Below are 20,367 nucleotides of genomic sequence, written 5' to 3'. Positions count from 1 at the left end.
CTTGGGGTTTCTTGCTGCAGATTTCACATGTGGCTCTCCTTTTACAGTCTTTTCCCATGTGTCCTTGGGTCAGACACCCAAAACAAAGTCCTTTACCTTTAAGGAACTCAATTCTCTCTTTGTTTGGCAGACTTCTTATTTTGTTACATGCGCTCAGGGTGTGACCTTTGTTGCAGTACAGGCATGGCTCTTGAAAAGCGTTGTTTGTCTGCTTGTTCTTTCTTGGTTCTGAGGCATCCCATTCATCTGGCTTAACACTAGTTGCACAACCTGTGGTTCTTTTCAGTCCTCCCTTGGCATATCTAGCGTCTGGCTTGCCCCTTACTTTCGCCTCGGAGGACTCTTTGAGATCACCGAACAGTGGGTCTGAAACTATCTTAGCTTGTCTGTTGATGTACGTCACGAGATCAGAGAACTTTGCTCTTCTTCCTTCCCTTTCTTGTATGTCGAAAGCTGTGACTCTCCATCTTTCACGAAGTCTGAAGGGCAACTTTGAGATGACGACCCGAAGGTTGCTCGGGCTGTTCATCTCCTCGAGATACTCCATGTCCTTCATGACATTGTTACATCCAGCAAGAAAGATGGAGAAGCTGTGAAGTGACTTGGCATCTTCCGGCTTGATTTGAGGCCATTTGACAGCCTTGTCCACATAGGCCGCAGCTATTTTTTGCTCATTGCCATAGTGATAGGTCAAGAGCTTTCTTGCTTCATTGTAGCCTCGTTGTGCACTCATGTGATGGCAACTTCTCACAAGTTCTCTTGGTTCACCACTGGTGAATTGCTCTAGATAGTACAAGCGGTCTTCATCGTTGTCTGTACGACTGTGGATGATGTGCTCAAACGCCCTCAGGAATGGCAGGAACTCAAAAGGATCGCCACTGAATACAGGTACCTTTCGTTGTGGTAGATTGGCTAGTCTCTGTTGTGTGACTAACATCTCTGTGATATCCTTCTGTTTCAATATCACTTCGCCGAGCTCAGCTTGCCTTCCTTCAGAACTAGTACTTGTGTTATTGTTGTTTTCGTTCTTTACTTGCACATGAGATGTGTGTCTAGTTGGGCTGTGAGAAGCACGGTTGTCTTGGATAGCTTGAGGACAGCTAGTCAATCTTGGCCTGACATCTGAAGCATGATGTTCGATGGTTGCTGCTATAGGCATGTTCTTATCAAGGTAGGAATTCATACCGTCGTCGTCCACATTTTCTTTGTCGTATTCTTCCAGAACTTGTAGCTTTGCTGTGGACTCTGCGATAGCAGTTACAACATCTAGCTCCTCCATTTGAGCCTTCAACTGAATTTTCTTGGCTTTCAGCTGTGCTTCCATTTGAGCCTCTTCCAACTGCAGTGCCTGTTTCTTCTTAAGTGCGGCTGCTCGTGCAAGTAGGGCTGCACGGTTAGCTTCCTCTATTCTACGCAAAGACGAGGCATGAGACGATGCTTTAGACGATCTTGAGTATCTACTGCATACACTTCGTGGTGTGACTGAACAATATTTTTCTTGTACAGCAGATGCACTGTCATCTGGATCCACATCTTCGGCGGCAGGCTCACCTTGCCGTGTCATTGCGCCAACCTTTGGAGTCTCATGTTCAGCAGCAGCCTGTTTGTTAGCGGCCTTGGTGTGCCGTCTTGTTTTTATTATCCAATGCTCCAATTTGGTCAAAAAGCTCTCATACTTTGTAAGGTTTGGCTCACTCCAATACTGCTGGTCAGCTTTCCTTTCATCATCTGACAACAGTTCACTAACCGCATTGTTCACTTCAATAAACTCATTGAGGAATTTTGAGTAATCGCTGAGATGATCCTTTTCCACTAGAAGTGCGTTGGAATCATTTCTCATTAAGTTTTCTATTTCCTCTGCTTTGGAAAGAAGGCGTGCTAATACACGTTTCCTGAAATTCATCTGTTTATTAAGCTTCTCTTCGAATGCCTTTTTGGTCAACTTGATCTTTCTTTTCACGTCTAGCTCGACATTGCCCTCCATCCTGGTTTCGTCCACAGACATTTCAATTGGCTATTAATGTTAGGTGAGTCACTTATGACAGCAATCTCTTGCAAACTTCTGAAATCCAGATCAACAGTCCTGCCTCAAAACATTTGGATGCTTTCAAAAAAAGAGGTTCCAGGGCTTATTTCCAGAATTAAACTCGAGCTTCTTCTGGGCTGATATGACTAGCTAACAATAGCACATTTCTCAAATGCCCTGTTTGGCTACTGGCTAGTAGCAAATCTTGAAATTTCTAATATTTTGATTCGGAACGTTACTTGGCTACATTCATTAGAATGACAAAATTATCCTTATTTCGCCATTACTATCCAGGTCAGCAGCTATAGCATACTTTCACTTTTGTTCTTTGTTTACTCAACCTTCCTCGTAGAAGTCATCTGGAAATCCTGTCGGGTGCCCAGCGTTGACACCGACGACGCTATTTCTTCGGCTTGTTAGCTTCCTTCCACAATACGTGTCCAGCGCAGCGCAGCGTATCTTCCATCGGCTCCCGATCTTTCTCTCTCGCCCTCGGCGACCGTTTTCTACTTAATGTAGTGGCTAAAATGTCCTTCTTGTGATCGGTAGGTATTCCACAGCATATTAATTCATTTAACCACTCTCTGACGGAAAGAACGAGTCTCTACGCGTGTTTATGTTGAACGACGGTAGAAAACGGTGTGTTCGCTCCGTCCTTTATTGAATACAGAAACCAAAACCAAAACAGCCTTTTTTACTCTACTTCTGACAGCAAACAGACAACGTAATGGCTCAGCGCGCACTCCCATGCCTCTCTGGTCAGTCCAGGTACTGCAATGAATGTACGCTAAATGTGCACTGAACTTGAATGAAATATAACTATAATAATGCAATCTCAGCACAATAAAATGGAGCCAAAATAAACAATCTGTAAATATGTATAAAATAATATTATATCCAACTCTGAGTCTAAATTACAATATGGAAAATGGCACTAACAGTAAGAGAGCGCAGGCTCTCTCTGCAGGAAGGACAGGCCCTAGGGTCTCTGCACAATTGCGGTGTCGTTTGAAAGGCAGAGGCACTGTAAGGGCCTCAGGTCCAAGGGAGAGCAAAAAGATCCAACCTGTCGTTTGCAAGGCTCCGCTGGGATTCGAACCCAGGATCTCCTGTTTACTAGACAGGCGCTTTAACCAACTAAGCCACGGCGCCGGTCAATATGCCAGGCTGGGCCACTGAGGGCTTTTCTTACAGATTTGTGCCTATCCAGCTCAGCCGAGTGGCACGCTGTGTGGACAGAAAGACAGGTCCTCAGGTCTTTGCACAATTGAGGCACGGTTCAAAAATATACAGCGTAGTTGGGGTCTCCCATCCAACAGTGAGGCCAGAGACAGCCACCGGTGGAAAGGCACCGCTGGGATTCGAACCCAGAATCTCCTGTTCACTAGACAGGCGCTTTGACCAACTAAGCCACGGCGCCAACCCGCATTTTAGGCGTGGGGAGGGCTGCTCAGAGTATCAAATCAGCATATTAGATTTCTGAAGGATCGCATGACACTGAAACCTAGAAAAATAATGATGCTGATTATTTAGCTTTGCATCACAGAAATGAATTATTTTTAAAATTATATTAAAACAGAAAACATTGTTATAATGACATTTCACAAAATCACTTTATTTTTGTATTTTTATCGCATAAAGGCAGATTTGATAAGAATAACAGACATTTGATCAATACTGTAATTGATTCTTTTTGCTTCATAATTTTTTTTTTATCTGCTATAAAATCTTAAAATATGGTCCACCCAAAAAGTTCAAATTCTTTTATCTCTCTCGTGTTATTCCAAACCTTAATGGCTTTGTTACTTTTTGTATTCTTTCTATATTTTAAATATGACATATTATGAATTAAATTTTAGTTTTTACCATGCACTTCATCATCTATCAATCTTATTTGATTCTGGTGAGCCACACATTTTAAATGTAAAATGCATTGGTTTAGGTTGGCTGGTTCAGGATGGGCCAATGAACTTGGAAGCTATTCTGGTGGTAAACAAAAGTGGAGAGAAAGAGAACTTGACACAGCCTGATAAATGAAAACCAGACAACAAGCACAACTGTGAACTGTGTGGCACCCTCTCAAATGATGAATGTGATTTTATTCAGATTTGACTATTAAGCAAAACGTTGCATTTGTAATGCATTGTATTTAGATATTTCGTATCTAATAGTGTTATATTAAGACTAAATTTATGGCAAGAAAATCTGATGTGAAGATTCATAAACTACAGATCAACTATCAAAACAAACCTATGCCCTTGTATGATGATTCAGCAAAACATTTAATAATAGGCTGTTATTTACAGTCGCAGATTCCAAGGATGACTATGATGCAAGACACCAAGTTCCTGTCTTGGATTTGTACTGAAATGCAGCCCATATTTCATGTTTTTTTTCTGGCATGACAAGGCCCTTGAAGAGCTTCACCTCAACATTCAGGTAATCTTTACCCGTCTGAAGGCTGTCATCAGACGTGGCCACTGCAAGCTCAACTCCCCATCTGTGATATACTGTTGAGGTATATTATATATTGGACAACATATTAATTTGCTTCACTGGAAATCATTTTAAAATGTCAAGTAAATGATGACAGTTTTCATTTTTGGTGAACTATCCTTTCATAAGTTTCTTTAATTTGAAATAAAGTTTCTGAGCTAGCTTGAGATTAAATGTGGGTCATGTTCTTTGAAGTTATATAGTTCTCCACTGTAGTCTTCAAGGTGTGAGGTGTATTCAGATAGCTTTGCACATGTAGCTCTTCAAAGTTAGCCTGAAGTTGTTAATCAACACATGCACACAGTTTCACAAAAAATACATACAAATTCTCATTAGATCACATTGCACATACGCAACTAGTGCATCTAAAAAAAAAAATAGAATATCATGAAAAAGTTCTATATTTGTTGCAATTTAATTCAAAAAAGCAAACTTTTTTTATTCTAGATTCATTGCACACAAACTGAAATGTTGCTAGATATTTTTTGATGTATTATTCTGATGCCTGGGCTTCAAAAACGCCTCAGCAGTGCCACAGGATTATTGCCTCCATGTCACGCCGCATTGAAGCCGTAATTTGTGTAAAAGGAGCCCCAACCAATTATTAAGTGAATAATTAAATCTACTTCAGAGATCTTGAACATTTCTGTTTTGTATATCTTTTTGATCTTTGGAAAAAATATTCAAATTTTTTGAGGGACTGATTTTTTGTATATTTTTTTTTAGGTTGTATCAATCTGAATTAAAACTAAAAAAAAAACCCTCTTGAAATATTTCAGTTTGTTTGCAATGAATCTAGAATATAAGAAAGTTTCCTTTGAATAATTAAATTACAAAAAATAAAGAACTTTTCCATGAAATTCTAATTTTTTGAGACACACTTGTACACATGCAAACAGAAAACATATTTAAAATGCATAAAAAAAGTAAAAATAAATAAATAAAAATCACAGGAAAAGGTTATATAAAATACATTTTCACTACTAGTGTTTATCCAGTTATGGCCAGCTACATTATTACCTTATTAGACATTATAAACTCACATCCCACACAGAATATGTTGTCTTTTTTGCTATTGTCATCACACACTGAACTGCCTAAGTCTGATTGGGACCATGGGTCTCCAAATATGAAGACCAGCCTAATAGGTCAACAATGGGGTCATGGGCAAAATCAGTCTCAAATGCCCTTGAATAAAAACAAAACCATTCACAACAGAACTTTCAAATCTGTGGACTCAACCAAAATAAATGACCCAATGTTCACATGTTGGACTTACATTTAATACATTTTATCTTCATGAGCCGCAGGGTGTAATTTGGATTTGTCTGTGCATGTGTTGTTTTACTTTTAAAGGTTTGGTGCCCATCCACTTCGATTATATGACTGACAGACTGCACCGGTTTTAGTCAAAAATCTTTGTTTGTGTTCTGCTGAAGAAACAAAGTCACCTACATCTTAGATGCCCTGGGGGTAAGCAGATAAACATCAAATTTTCATTTCTGGGTGAACTATCCCTTTAACATAATTCCATAGCTGTAGATGTGTGAAGAAATGAGAAGAGGGTAATCCAATGAATCACTCTGTTGTCTAAACATGATTTTGCAAATGGTTTTTCAGGCCATTTTGATATATGAAACTCTCCTCACACTGAAGACACTTGTAAGGTCTCTCTCCTGTGTGTATTCTCATGTGAACTTTTAGGTTTCCTTTAACCGTGAATCTCTTTCCACACTGAGGGCAGGTGAAAGGTTTTTCTCCAGTGTGAACTCTCATGTGATTCTCAAGGTTTGCTTTGTGTGTAAAACTCTTTCCACAGTGATGACACATGAAAGGCTTTTCTCCAATGTGAATTTTAACATGATCCCTTAGGTGATTCATGTCTGTGAAACTCTTTTCACACTGATGACATTTAAAACCGTTCTCTCTTGAATGAATCCTCATGTGATTATTAAGGCTTAAATTATTTCTGAAACACTTTCCACACTGATTGCATGTGAACGGGTTCTCTCCCGTGTGACTTCTAATGTGAATCTTCAGGTTTCCTTTAACCGTGAAACTCTTTCCACACTGAGGACAGATGTAAGGTTTCTCTCCGGTGTGAATTCTCATGTGGATATTAAGGCTTTCTCTGTATGAGAAACATTTTCCACACTGATCACATGTGAAAGGCTTCTCTCCAGTGTGAACTCTCATGTGAATCTTGAGTTTTTCTTTTTGATTCCAGGTTTTTCCACACAGTTTGCAGATGAAAGGCTTCTCTCCAGTGTGAATCCTCATATGATTAGAAACGGTTGATTTATGTGAGAAACGTTTTCCACACTGACCACATTCAAACGGCTTCTCCCCAGTGTGAACTCTCAAGTGACTCTTAAAATCCTCTGTTCTTAGGAAGCTCTTCCCACAATGTTGGCAGGTATAAGGTTTCTCTCCAGTGTGAATTTTAATGTGGACTTTAAGGTTTCTGTTTTTACTAAAACTCTTTCCACAATGTTGGCAGAAGAAAAGACTTATAGTTCCAGTCTTCTGAGCTCTTTTTTGAGAGGAAGTTTTTTCAGTCTGTGAAAAACTAAAAGATTTTTCTCCAGTTATGAAATCATGTTTTATATCTTTCTCTTCCATTTCATTCAGATCTTGACTCTCCACTTTTACTGTCACAGTGTCTAAGGCAAAAAAACAAATGCATGTTAAGCCCAATTGAATAGCATAACACTATGCTATCCGTTAAGGAGCGGAATTATTATTCACATTTTGAGTTTGTGTTATGCACCTTTACATAGACATATAAGCATGCTTGGATGGCTAGAAACACTTTTAAAAATTTACAGATAATGTACTCACCCTCTTGTCATCCCAGATGTTCATATCTTTCTTTCTTCAGTCGTAAGGAAACTGTTTTTTTAAGTAAAAAATTTCAGGATTTCTCTACATATAATGGACTTCTATGGTGCCCCAGAGTTTGAACTTCCAAAATGCAGCTTCAAAGGGCTCTAACTGATCACAGCCAAGGAAAAAAAGGTCTTATCTAGAAAAATGATGGGTTATTTTCTAAATTGTTTTACAATTTATATACTTTTTAACCTCAAATTCTTGTCTTGTCTAGCTCAGCAAGACGAGGGTTTGAGATTAAAAAGTATATAAGTTGTAAATGTTTTTCGAAAATACCCATTCATTTCGCTAGATAAGTCCCTTCTCCTCGTCTGGGATCATTTAGAGCCCTTTGAAGCTGCATTTTTGAAAGTTCAAACTCTGGGGCACCATAGAAGTCCATTATATGGAGAGAAATCCTGAAATGTTTTCCTCAAAACAAAAAAACACCATTTGTTTACGACTGAAGAAAGAAAGATATGAACATCTTGGATGACAAGGGGGTGAGTACATTATCTGTAATTTTTACTATAGTACACAAGTTGTGTGTGGTACTATCTAAATTATTCTCAAAATGTATTCTGTTTGTAAATGTAAAGTAAAAAACAGCAATAACTCACTGGATCATATACAAGCTAGTCTCAGTCTGTCTGAAAAAAAAATGTCGCTAAAGGTTCATTGAGAGTTTGTTCCTCAAATTTACATCGTGGGTCTTAATATGAAGAAGATTCCACACATCTGCTGCTACTACGTGAAGAAGAGAAGAAACACTCATCCTAGACCAACTTCTGATGATACATACATTTACAACTGAGCTGGACAGAAGATCAAGGTCATAACAGAGGTTTATTATTATTATATATATATTTTACATATTATTATGCGTTATTATAAACATACTGGCCATGTTATCTGCTCTTTAAAGCTCTATAAATCAAGAACTAATGTAGACAGCATGCAGTAACTAGAGCAAGCTGTGTCAACTGGAGAAATGTTTCATTTTACTAGCAGACTGATGTTTTTGAAGCTATGAACATTGTAATATCCAAGTTTTAGTATTACACAAATAAAATGTTTAATTACTACACAAAACATTAAGTTCTATTAATTTCTGTAGAGCTGGACATTTTAATAATGATCAAATGAGTTCAGCTTTGAAAATGAAAACCAACCTGTTTGTTCCTCAGTGTCTTCATGTTTGACTCTGAATGTTTCCTCAATCTTCATGTCTTCACTCTCCTCTTTAAAAAACGCCATCTTGACAATTGTGTCGCGTGGATCTCAGTTTTACCAGGAGTTTTTCTGTGTGTTTGAACACTTTGTCCTGTTTAAGTTCAGAATAATAATGAAAAAATAAACTGAAATGAATAAAAAGGACACACAGAAGATTCCTATTTGCATTAAGTTTAACTTAGTCTTTACTGAAATAGCATGCTACATTTAAAGTATTACAGGGTCATTAAAAATCATTACCCATGCTGATTATTATTATGTAGTTATTTTCTATGCATTTCCAGTTTTGGTCAGCAGCGTGTGTTGATTCGAAACAGTGAATCATTTTGCGAATCAACTGATTCAATTGACTCGGAATTTCTCAAAGATCCGTTTCTCCATCAGTGACTGAATTCGTGTTTATGATAAACTGGTTCAGATATAGGGAGCGAAATCAGATGCACTGTTTCTGAGCGCTTTATTCACACAAAATAACCTTAATAAGTTACACTACAAGTTGTAATAATTCATTTCACATTTTTATAAACAATTCTCTCAACGAGTTGTTTTGATTTAAACACTTTAAAAGTTTAAAAACACTCACCTTTCTTCAGCCGAATCACAGACAGGAGCGCAGCGCAGCCTTATGACGTCTTCAGCAGGCCAAAATAAAAGTCCTGTTCGTTAGAATATAGAATATATTATTAAAGGTCTTATTTTTAAATGCAAAATCAATATCTTTTCATCAAATTACAGGACTATAAAGGCAATAATATTTGGTTCATAATATTTATTTGGTTCAAGTGGATTTCATTAAAGGTCCATACAAATGTAAAGGATTACATTAAAAGTGGATTAAAAAAAGTTGATTTTGACAGTCTGTCTGAATGGAAATCTTTAATTAAAATGCTTATATATATATATATATATATATATATATATATATATATATATATATTATGTTAATAAAATGTAATTTACATTTCCCCAGATTGTCTTTATTAAAAAGATATAGTATATAATATCTATAATTTCTTTTTATTTTATATTAAAGGTATTAAAGTACCTTGGAGATTAAAGTAACCACAGAAATAAGCAAATAGTTACTTAAAATAGATGTGTGTTCATAACAATTACTGCAAAATATAATTATGCTGGTCAAAATTTAATCATAGCCTAAGAAAAAAAAAGCAGATAGATAAAATAAAAATAAAAGGAATATATTTTGCTTAACATGATTTCACATGTGTATTTATAGACATATTAAGTGTCACATTTTGTCTTTATTGATGCTTCTGCTTAATTTCTTTAATTGGTGTCTTTGTTCCTGCTGATCAATATCTGAGTTAAATATGAAAGCAGTGTCTGAAGGTGAGACTTTCCCTGATCTCTGTGATAATGACTGTTATTATGCTGATAGTCGCTGAAAATCTGGGCAAATTCCTGTAACTGCTGTACATTAACAACCTTAATGTACTGTTTTATTCCAACAGCAAACAAGGGCATTTTTTAAAAGAAAAAAAAAGATATTACTTTTGTGTGTCATATGTATTCAAATGTATTGCAATACTTATGTATTGTTGTATGTGTAATACGTAGATCATAAAACTAAACAAATGGCGTAAATATCTCTACATTGAAGAAACATAGGTTAGCAAAAATGGAGACATATGGTCTATTTGAAACCCCATACAACAAAGTTTCATGTGAGCACCTGACAACTGGACAACATTTAGTGTTATGAATGTGTTTATTTGTTCAGACATGTCATAGAAAATTACTACAGTAATGCAACATTTAATATCAGAATTACCTGGAACCCTTGTTATTTAACACATATTAGATATTGCTGACACTTTCTAGATTATTTAATAAATTGATGAAAGACTATTTGTAGCAAAGTTCGATTATTATTAATATTAATAGTGCGAGTCTGGAAGTCTTATGTTTATTTGATACTGATATCACATTTATTTTGTTTGTATGAAGGCTCAAAACAAATAAAAAGGGAACATTAATTTTTTTGTACCATTTTTGCTAAAATATATCGTTTTATAGAAGGAGGTTTCATAGGTTTGGCAAATCAATTTTTTAGAAGTTTGTATAGACATCTTTTGGGGGCGTTCTTGGGAGTCTTTTTAAATTGTTCACGTGAGAACTTGCACGCCTGACCTCGCGTTGTTTCCATGTCACTTCTCGCGTGTGTTTGGTTGTGAGACGATTTGCGGACCGGGACAAAGTTGTCGGTGATTCTTCCTATTGTAAAATCATGCAGTGTGAAACCTCCTGTCGCCGATCCATCTTGCAGTGTGAAAAGATCTGTGACGCGATTGCTTTGAAAATCGTGCAGTCTGAACTCATAAGTTGTCTTTACAGGTCAACACTGCTTTACCCGCTTCTGCAGCTTGTGAACGTCTTTACAGCACAGCAGGGCTTATTTTCAGTCCCAGGAGGGCAAGAATGGACTCAGAAAACTTTGAGAATCAGCTCCTTCTCAAGCTGAATAAAAAATATTGCCACTTTAGTTAGATCAGTAGTGCAATACTGTACTAGCATACTCACCAAAAGTATAATTAATGGCATGCTGACTAATGAAATATACACTGACACAAATACTGATATAACATTCTTCCTGGAGAAATGCATGACTGAAACAGAGTTTTGTACCCTTATGCAGCTGTGACTGTGACTGAAATCGATGTGTTTCTGATTCAAAAACCTGTTACAGTAAATCTGATATGGCCAGTTTATTTTTATGCAACGAGACATTCAGATACAATATAGTGAAAGAAAACTCATGTGAACCTGTGTTTAATACAAGTTTTAATAAGCTATCCAGTCTTTTCATTTGGTTCTAAAGGAAACTTTTTAGCTTTAATGTTTTGAGCTCATGATAATTTTAATAGATGTAAGTGCCTGACTATATCATTCTATTAATAGATCAGTGTGCTAAGAGTAACATTAGAGTCTTTTCACACATTGTTGATTAAGCAATTGTGACAAAAATGATAACGGGAGAGTCTTGCGACAAAAATGATAACGGGATATTATAGCCATAATAAATCATAGTACTTTGGATACTTAAGTACATATGAAGGCACATACTTTAGTACTTTTACTCAAGTGAAATTGTAAAGGGAGAATTTTAACTTTTACTGGAGTAATATTTTACCTAGTGTATCTCTACTTTAACTCAAGTAGTTGGTTTGTATACTTTGTCCATCGCTGGTTTGGAACGACATGAGGGTGAGTAATTAATGACAACATTTTCATTTTTGGGTGAACTATTCCTTATATAATCAGTGCAGAAATCCAGATATTAAATCCAAAAAGGGTTCACAAACTTATTCTTTCCACTGAGCAAAGGGACATGGTACTTTATTGTACTGTGTAACATTATTTAAAAGAGAAACTGATATCAAATGCAGCTGAAACAAGTTACACCTTGAAGTAGGGAAAACCACAGAGTGGCATAAAGATTAACATGGTTGTGTCACAAGGAGGGTCAGAGACGTGCGGATCCATTTGCAGCATTTAATGAGAATAAACAAACACCAAACAAACACTAAGAGGCAGGCAGAAATCGTGGTCAAAAACAGGCAGAAAGGTCGGGGCTGGCAGCGAGAATCAAAACACGGGGAGTAGTCCAGGAATCAAACACAGGAAAAACAAACACGGAAAGAAACGCTCGGAAATAAAGACCAGATGGAACAATAAGACTTCGCAAGGTGGCTGTGTGTGTGAGAAGCTTAAATGCAGTCAGTGTGATGAGGTGCAGGTGTGAGCGGTAATCAGTGCAGTGAGAAACAAGGAGCAGGTGAATGCAGTGATTAGTGCAGTGGCTTGTGGGGAATGAAGTCCATGATGTGTAGTGCAAGAGTTAGTGATGACAGGACGACTCAAATCGTGACAGAGCCCCTCACCAAGGAGCGGCTTCCAGACGCCCTAACCACCTAATGAAACCGGAGGGTGGTGGAGCGGAGGCGGAACAGGGGGAGGGATGGAGGGCCAGGTCCATGTGGGGGTAATGGAGCTATAAACTGAGGCGGAGCCGACGGAGGGAGAAGCCATGGTGGAGGAAGGGTTGGCTCCTCCATGGGGCCAACCGACGGAGGTGGAGCCGGTGGAGCCCGAGGCGGAACCGGAGAGTCGATGGTCCTAGGTGACACCGAGGATCCGGAGGGCCAAGGCGGAACCCAAGGCTCTGGCGACCCCGGCGGAGATGGAGGTTCGGAGGTACGCAGCGGAGCCGGAGTGACAGAGGATCGAGGCTGTGCCCACGGGAGGGAGGAGGTCCACAGAGCCGGCAGGACGGAGTGACGAGGCACAGCCGGAGGAGTACAGTCCAGAGGCGAAGGTGGGGCGACGACTGACCGGGGCGGAGCCGGAGGGACGATGGAGCCCGGAGGAGCTGGTGGGCCGACGGCCGACAACGGAGACGAGGGAGCACAGAGCCGGAGTGGAGCCGCAGGGTCGGAGGGCCGAGGTGGAGTCCAGGACTCTGAGACTGGAGGTGATGGTGAGGGATCCTTCAGTCTGGACACCGATGAAGACTGGCAATCCCACTGCGAGTCCTCTGCACCGAAGGTGGGATGTGGGTGAGCAGAGGAACTGTCAGGAGACAGAGGTGGCGGGACTGGAGCAGCAGTTCATACATGGCCTCCATGGCCAGAACCGGGCAGACAGGAATCTCAGGACGACTGGACGGAACCAGCGGAGGCTCTGGAAGACTGGGCTGAACCAGCGGAGGTTCTGGAAGGCTGGGCTGAACCAGCGGAGGCTCTAGAAGGCTTGGCGGAACCAGCGGAGGCTCTGGAAGGCTGGGCGGAACCAGCGGAGGCTCTGGAAGGCTGGGCGGAACCAGCGGAGGCTCTGGAAGGCTGGGCTGAACCAGCGGAGGCTCTGGAAGGCTGGGCTGAACCAGCGGAGGCTCTGGAAGGCTGGGCGGAACCAGCGGAGGCTCTGGAAGGCTGGGCGGAACCAGCGGAGGCTCTGGAAGGCTGGGCTGAACCAGCGGAGGCTCTGGGAGGCCGGGCGGCACCAGCGGAGACTCTGGGAAGGCGGCCATCTTGCAAACAGGCTCTGGAAGGGCGGCCATCTTGAGAACAGACTCTAGAAGGGAGGCCATCCTGCGTGAAGACTCTGGAAAGGCAGCCATCTTGTGAACTGACTCAGGAAGGGCGGCCATCTTGTGACTAGACTCTAGAAGGGAGGTCATCTTGTGAACAGACTCTAGAAGGGAGGCCATCCTGCGTGAAGACTCTGGAAAGGCGGCCATCTTGTGAACTGACTCAGGAAGGGCGGCCATCTTGTGAACAGGCTCTGGAGTGGCAGGCGTGGCGTGAGCAAACTGTGATTTGGTAGATGTGACTTGAGCAGACTTTGGCTTGGTAGGCTTGGCATGAGAGGACTCTGATGTGGCAGACGTGACATGAGCAGGTTGTGGTATGGGGTTTACTGCAGGATTGCGGGGGCCCTCATCCACCATTCCAACAGTAAATGGTGAACCAGCCAGCTGGAGTGCATGGTCGATGTATTGTTCTAGAGACCAGTTAGGTGTGCGTAGTGGAATACAGGGTTTTAAGTCCTTGTTCAAGCCGTAGTAAAAAATGTGCTTTAAAAAGGTGTCTTGGAAATCTACCTGCCAGCAAAATTCGCAGAAGTCAGCCACATACTCCTCAATTTGTCAGTTCCTCTGGCGAAGACGAACCAGACGATCTCCTGGGTTCATGATGATCTGTGGTGAAAAAGCTGCTGGATCCTTGTAGTGGCGAAGTCTTATCGTTCCCTATGGTCGTAATTCTAAGCGTTTTCCCTTGTGTTGGATTTCCCGTGTATGACCCTGGACTGTGTATCTCCTTTCTGATTCTTGCTACATACCATTGTGACCACTGCCTGAGTATCGAACTGTTTACTGGATTTCCTACGTTGTTCCTGTTTTCCGGTGATTACTTTTGCTTGTTGACGATTCTCAATAAATGCTGCAAATGGATCCATACGTCTCTGACCTTCCCTGTGACAGGTTGACATAACTGTTTTGATTGTGGCTGACTCTGCACACAGTCTAAACAATAATGCTTTAAAGCCTTTCCCTGAGGGCACAGCAACTGCTTCAAAGTGCTGCTTCAATGAGCACCTGAGACGAGCACGCATCCATGTGGTGCACAGATTTGGATGCCTTGAGGGCAAATGGCAGTCTCTGATGAAAAGGAATGACTTAAAGACAAGCAACATAAAATACATTGTCACAGCATGTATTGTGCTATACAACTTCTGTTAGAACTTCAATCTGCAATTCATCAAAACCCCAATACACTTAGAGAGCTGTGAAATACCTGAGCAGCCACGGGAACAGATCAATGATGATAGCATTCAAACTCCACTCGATGAAGTTATATCCGCAAGGCTTTAGAGGTTTTTATTAATCAGTTTTCATTAAAACACTGACAAGAAATCCAGCACAGCAAAATTCCAAAACAATTCAGTGGTGACACCATTTCAGGAATACCTCCTGACAACATTCACCAAGTTCTCAAGACAGAACTTCTGCAACACTTTCACTACTGGGCAGCAGCCATATAAAACAGAATAATTCTAACAGTTCTTACTGTAAAAGTTGTACTACAAATACTTTAGAATGAAAATATTATATTGTCAACTTCTGAAGACAAGTCTTCCATGTTATTTCAAGTAAATACTCAACATATTACAGCTTAGTTTAAACAAAATGACTTTTTGTGCTTTGCACGGTGGGTAAACACGGTACTGAAAAGGAAAGGATAGAAAAAGGAAAGGATGTGACGTATGGCCAAGTATGGTGACACATACTCGGAATTTGTGCTCTGCATTTCCATTTAACCCATCCAAGTGCACACATTAAATAACAAAGACACAACATCTCATTTCTATAATGACCAGCGCAATCTATCAAGAGCAGCACAAATTACCGCCTGCTTTAAGGCATGCTTTTTTGGGTGTTAAATAATGGCAGAAATACCAGTAATTTGACAAGCACAAACATAGTAAAATGTGTTACAGATTAATTTTAATACTCTTCTGACATACATTTTGCATCTTAATAGAAATTCCTACATATGCATATTCAATCAGGTCAGGCACATACAGTAACTGTGTCTACACCTTTTCAGCCCTAATTCTACTCTACGCGTATTTAGTAAATCCTGACAGTACTATTTCAGCACCAAAAGATGGTTTTACGCTGGTGCCAAGCTGTAAGTCTGGCCCATAATCAATGAAATATTATTAAATGACATACTTTACTGACATACATATGCCCTCCAGAATCCGCTCCTCCTGAACTCTAATGGGGCTATAGTACCCTAATTCCCCCCAAGAAAATTTGGGGGGCCATATGCCTGAGTTTCCTGCTCTGCCATGGCTTCCTGAACTGCCTGATCCGCCATGGCTCCTAGGACTGTCTGTTCTGTCATGGCTCCCTGAACTGCCTGAACCACAATGGCTCCCTGAACTGCCTGATCCGCCATGGCTCCTAGGACTGTCTGTTCTGTCATGGCTCCCTGAACTGCCTGACCCGCAATGGCTCCCTGAACTGCCTGATCCGCCATGGCTCCTAGGACTGTCTGTTCTGTCATGGCTCCCTGAACTGCCTGACCCGCAATGGCTCCCTGAACTGCCTGATCCGCCATGGCTCCTAGGACTGTCTGTTCTGTCATGGCTCCCTGAACTGCCTGAACCACAATGGCTCCCTGAACTGCCTGATCCGCCATGGCTCCTAGGACTGTCTGTTCTGTCATGGCTCCCTGAACTGCCTGATCCGCAATGGCTCCCTGAACTGCCTGATCCGCCATGGCTCCTAGGACTGTCTGTTCTGTCATGGCTCCCTGAACTGCCTGACCCACAATGGCTTCCTGAACTGCCTGATCCGCCATGGCTCCTAGGACTGTCTGTTTTGTCAAGGCTCCCTGAACTGCCTGATCCGCCATGGCTCCTAGGACTGTCTGTTTTGTCAAGGCTCCCTGAACTGCCTGATCCGCCATGGCTCCTAGGACTGTCTGTTCTGTCATGGCTCCCTGAACTGCCTGACCCGCAATGGCTCCCTGAACTGCCTGATCCGCCATGGCTCCTAGGACTGTCTGTTCTGTCATGGCTCCCTGAACTGCCTGACCCGCAATGGCTCCCTGAACTGCCTGATCCGCCATGGCTCCTAGGACTGTCTGTTCTGTCATGGCTCCCTGAACTGCCTGAACCACAATGGCTCCCTGATCATTGCTCTTCTAAATGCTCGATACAACAGTTACTACAAGCTTGATACTATTGATTTTTCTAACAAATGATGTTCATTGTATGTATGCCTGAAGAAGAAGTAGTGTACTTTGAAACGTCGCGAATACAGTTAACATCGAAGTAAAAAATAATTTTCAGTTTGAACGCGTAAAATATCACTATTATGGCGAGATATAGAGAAAACTTTAGATCTAACAACACTTACAGCCAAGATACGAGATTCACGTCAAGACCATCAGACGCAGAACCATATTTTTGTCACATAAACATGAACACACACACTCGTGCACAAGGCTGGCAGAGGAATGGGTTAGGAATGGACTTTGATCTCGGACGAGATAATTACAGCTATCCAGTCTGCTCAGACGACCCTCGAGCATATACAACAGCCCGTTTCCGGGCTAACCCACGTGATTATGACGTAAATAAAGACGATCAAATAGAGAGTCATTATTCTAATTAGCCATATCGACATAATAAATACCGGGTTAAATCTAGATCTTTCCATAGCTGTGTTCAATTTGGACCGGCTGGTCAATGGGAAAATGACAGAAACAGAAATACAGAAAACAGACGTTTTCTGTCTAATCAAAACAATGACTTCTTTCCACATGAAAGAACTTTCATCAACACACAATACAAACAAAGACCACAAACACAAAATTGGGCATCCAACAACGGTTTAGCTAGAATTCGCTTATATTCACCATCGATATGGATAGTCTCTACACAAACATCGAGACAGGTATGTATGAAGCAGTACCCTGATCCCAGGAGGCCTGATAAATATATTCTAAAATTACTGGAAATCAATTTGACCAAAAATTACTTTGAATTTGATTCACGTTTCTATTTCCAAGTTAAAGGAACGGCGATGGGCAAAAAGTTTGCTCTATCCTACGTGAATAGACACCTACGCGAATCCTAAACTGCTCTGCTTCTAGCATTCAAACGCTCGCCACACAACCTCCTGCAGCTGGTCCCAATCAAGAGCTGCCAGAAGGAGAGAGAGGGATAGAGAGAGACTGTGCACAATGTATAGCACACAATACAACAAAAAATCGTCAGATATGAATACAAAAATAAATACAAATAATAATGTAAGTCCGAGGACATAACACTATATATAATATAAATGTCACTGTCATTTGATGATGGATGTGATGAATAAGCTGTCGGCGATCAAAATATTAATTTTGAAAATGATAGTTTTGAGAATATGGTTGAGATCATGATTATGAGCCATGAAGATAAGATGCTGAATGTACTGTTCAAGTGTGCTCTGATGATGACAGTGATAGTAAATCATCTGCTCAAATTGAAACCTTCTAGGACAGAGTGAAACTGCAATTGATTGATTGGATCCTGATGAGTTCTCTACAATCAGACATTGGTACAAACTGCTGGTTTCGTCTGGCCAGAGGAGAACTGGTCCCCCGACTGAGCCTGGTTTCTCCCAAGGTTTTTTTCTTCATTTCTGTCACCTGTGGAGTTTTGGTTACTTGCCGCTGTCGCCTCTGGCTTGCTTAGTTGGGGACACTTTCCAGCGATATCGTATACTATTTGAACTGAACTGATGATGATATCACTGAATTCATTGATGAACTGCCTTTAACTGAAAATTGATTATTTACAATAATGCGTTACTTACACACTATTGTGCTGTTTAAATACTGTGCAGTTGCTTTGACACAATCTGTATTGTTAAAAGCGCTATATAAATAAAGGTGACTTGACTTGACATGTGCTAGTAAACTTTCCACATCAAAAATCTGTTTGTTTTTACCATATAGATTTGGCATGCAGCTTGTGTTTCTCAGCTGCCAGATCTACATGTACTGGCATATCTTTGTCAACACCCACTTTGGTGTAATTGTGGTTTAAAAAAGGCAGCTCTGCACACCATTCCACTCACTTTTCCTGGCAGAGCCACGAGAAGCTGAAAAAGAAGAACTTGCAATCTCCAGCGTCTAATCTGCTCCAGTCATTTTTCGAAATGAGCAAGATTGTTGTTTTTACAGAAGAGGGCTTCCAGGGCAGAAGAGCTGAATTTGAAAACAATGTCCGCAACTTAGAAGAAAAGGGCTTCAGCAATGTCATCTCATCTATCAAAGTTATTGGTGCGCCATGGGTAGCGTACTATGACAAGAATTTTGCTGGAAAGCAGCGGGTGTTTCAACAAGGAGAGTATGCTACTCTTGATGACAAAGGAAGGTTTTCTTCCCTCAAGATCATCACAGATGACCTGGACAACCCTGAAATCCAGCTGTTTGAGCATGTCAACTATCAAGGAAGAAGCGTGACCCTACGCAAAGAAACCAGTCTTCAAGACATTGATTTCAGTGACATTGCTTCCTCCCACAAAGTGAAAGGTGGTGTCTAGGTGCTATACGAGGAGGTCAATCGTCAGGGTGCCCAGCTTGTGTCTTTCCCTGGAGATGAAGTTCCCAGCTATTTCCCGCTCTCCTTCAATGATGTGGCCAGCCATGTGCATCCCTTGCTGCCAAAGCCATAGACAGCATCACTGAAATTACTCTCTGCAGCTGAATATAAACCGGAACCCTTTTGGAAAGGCAAATGGTCGGGAAAGACTGATCTTGACAAGAAATAATGACTGTGACTCCAATAAGTCCATGAAATTTCATGTAATTCAACTCAACCTCATCAATTACGGATATCTGTCTGAAGACAGTAAATATATGCGATAAAGTACATCTTTGGAATTGTATTTCCCCTGTTTGACAAGTGAAATTTTAAAAAGGACTTTATGTTTGTATTACGCTGAGCAAGAGACAACAAATGCTGTTTTAGTCTGTCACTTCAGAAAATAAAGAATCTTCAATATAAAGTGCTCTGTTTCGTGAATTCTCACTTGCGTTTTTATAATAGCTTTTCAAAGTTATGTTTTATGCTTTCTCAATTACATGTGTGTTCATTGACAAAAAGTATTCTAAAATTTAGCTGCAAATTGCAGATTTATTTCACATCTGTGAAAACTGGTCACAAAAAATATATTTTTAACCAGTGTTGTGGAGTAACTAGTTACATGTAATGGCATTGTGTAATTTAATTACAAAATAAAATGTAGAGAACATGATTTAAGAACCTCAGTTACTAAGAAAAAATGTCAAATTGATCAGAGTGTTAACAACTTAAATTCTGCTCTGCACCTCACACAAATCTTATGTATTCCACCAGAGAGGACTGCGACTGCAGCAAACTGCCATTTGGATTACTTTTGGTACTGATTTTGACATTTTTGCAATAAATACATGATTGTGATTGCACCGTGGCCTAATGGTTAGAGAGTCGGACTTTGTAACCCAAAGGTTGCTAGTTCAAGTCTCAGGTCCAGCAGGGATTGTAGGTGGGGGGAGTGAATCTCCACCCTCAATACCATGACTGAGGTGAGTCCCTTGAGCAAGACACCGAACCCCCAACTGCTCCCCGGGCGTCGCAGTAATGGCTGCCCACTGCTCCGGGTGTGTGTTCACTACTGT

The 20,367-nt window shown here is 40.6% G+C and overlaps 1 protein-coding gene and 2 non-coding genes across 3 annotated transcripts in view; all 3 read right to left on the bottom strand.

Annotated features, from left to right (window-relative positions):
• Window positions 1-3,104: 3,104 nt before the first annotated feature.
• On the bottom strand, window positions 3,105-3,178 carry trnat-agu (transfer RNA threonine (anticodon AGU)). The gene has a single exon. It is a non-coding gene; the product is annotated as a tRNA-Thr (tRNA).
• Window positions 3,179-3,372: 194 nt separating this feature from the next.
• On the bottom strand, window positions 3,373-3,446 carry trnat-agu (transfer RNA threonine (anticodon AGU)). The gene has a single exon. It is a non-coding gene; the product is annotated as a tRNA-Thr (tRNA).
• A 1,001-nt stretch (window positions 3,447-4,447) lies between these two features.
• Window positions 4,448-20,367, bottom strand: part of LOC141338793 (uncharacterized) — a 203,415-nt gene continuing 187,495 nt past the window's right edge. Inside the window, exon 4 of the mRNA XM_073844413.1 lies at window positions 4,448-6,975. Coding sequence (XP_073700514.1) covers window positions 6,113-6,975 — 863 coding nt within the window. The 3' untranslated portion in view covers window positions 4,448-6,112. The remainder of the gene's footprint in view (window positions 6,976-20,367) is intronic.

Source organism: Garra rufa, chromosome 1 (assembly GCF_049309525.1).
Source record: "Garra rufa chromosome 1, GarRuf1.0, whole genome shotgun sequence".
NCBI classification, from domain to species: domain Eukaryota; kingdom Metazoa; phylum Chordata; class Actinopteri; order Cypriniformes; family Cyprinidae; genus Garra; species Garra rufa.
The sequence above is the reverse complement of the archived record's forward strand: the minus strand, read 5'-3'. Positions and strand labels throughout refer to the sequence as shown.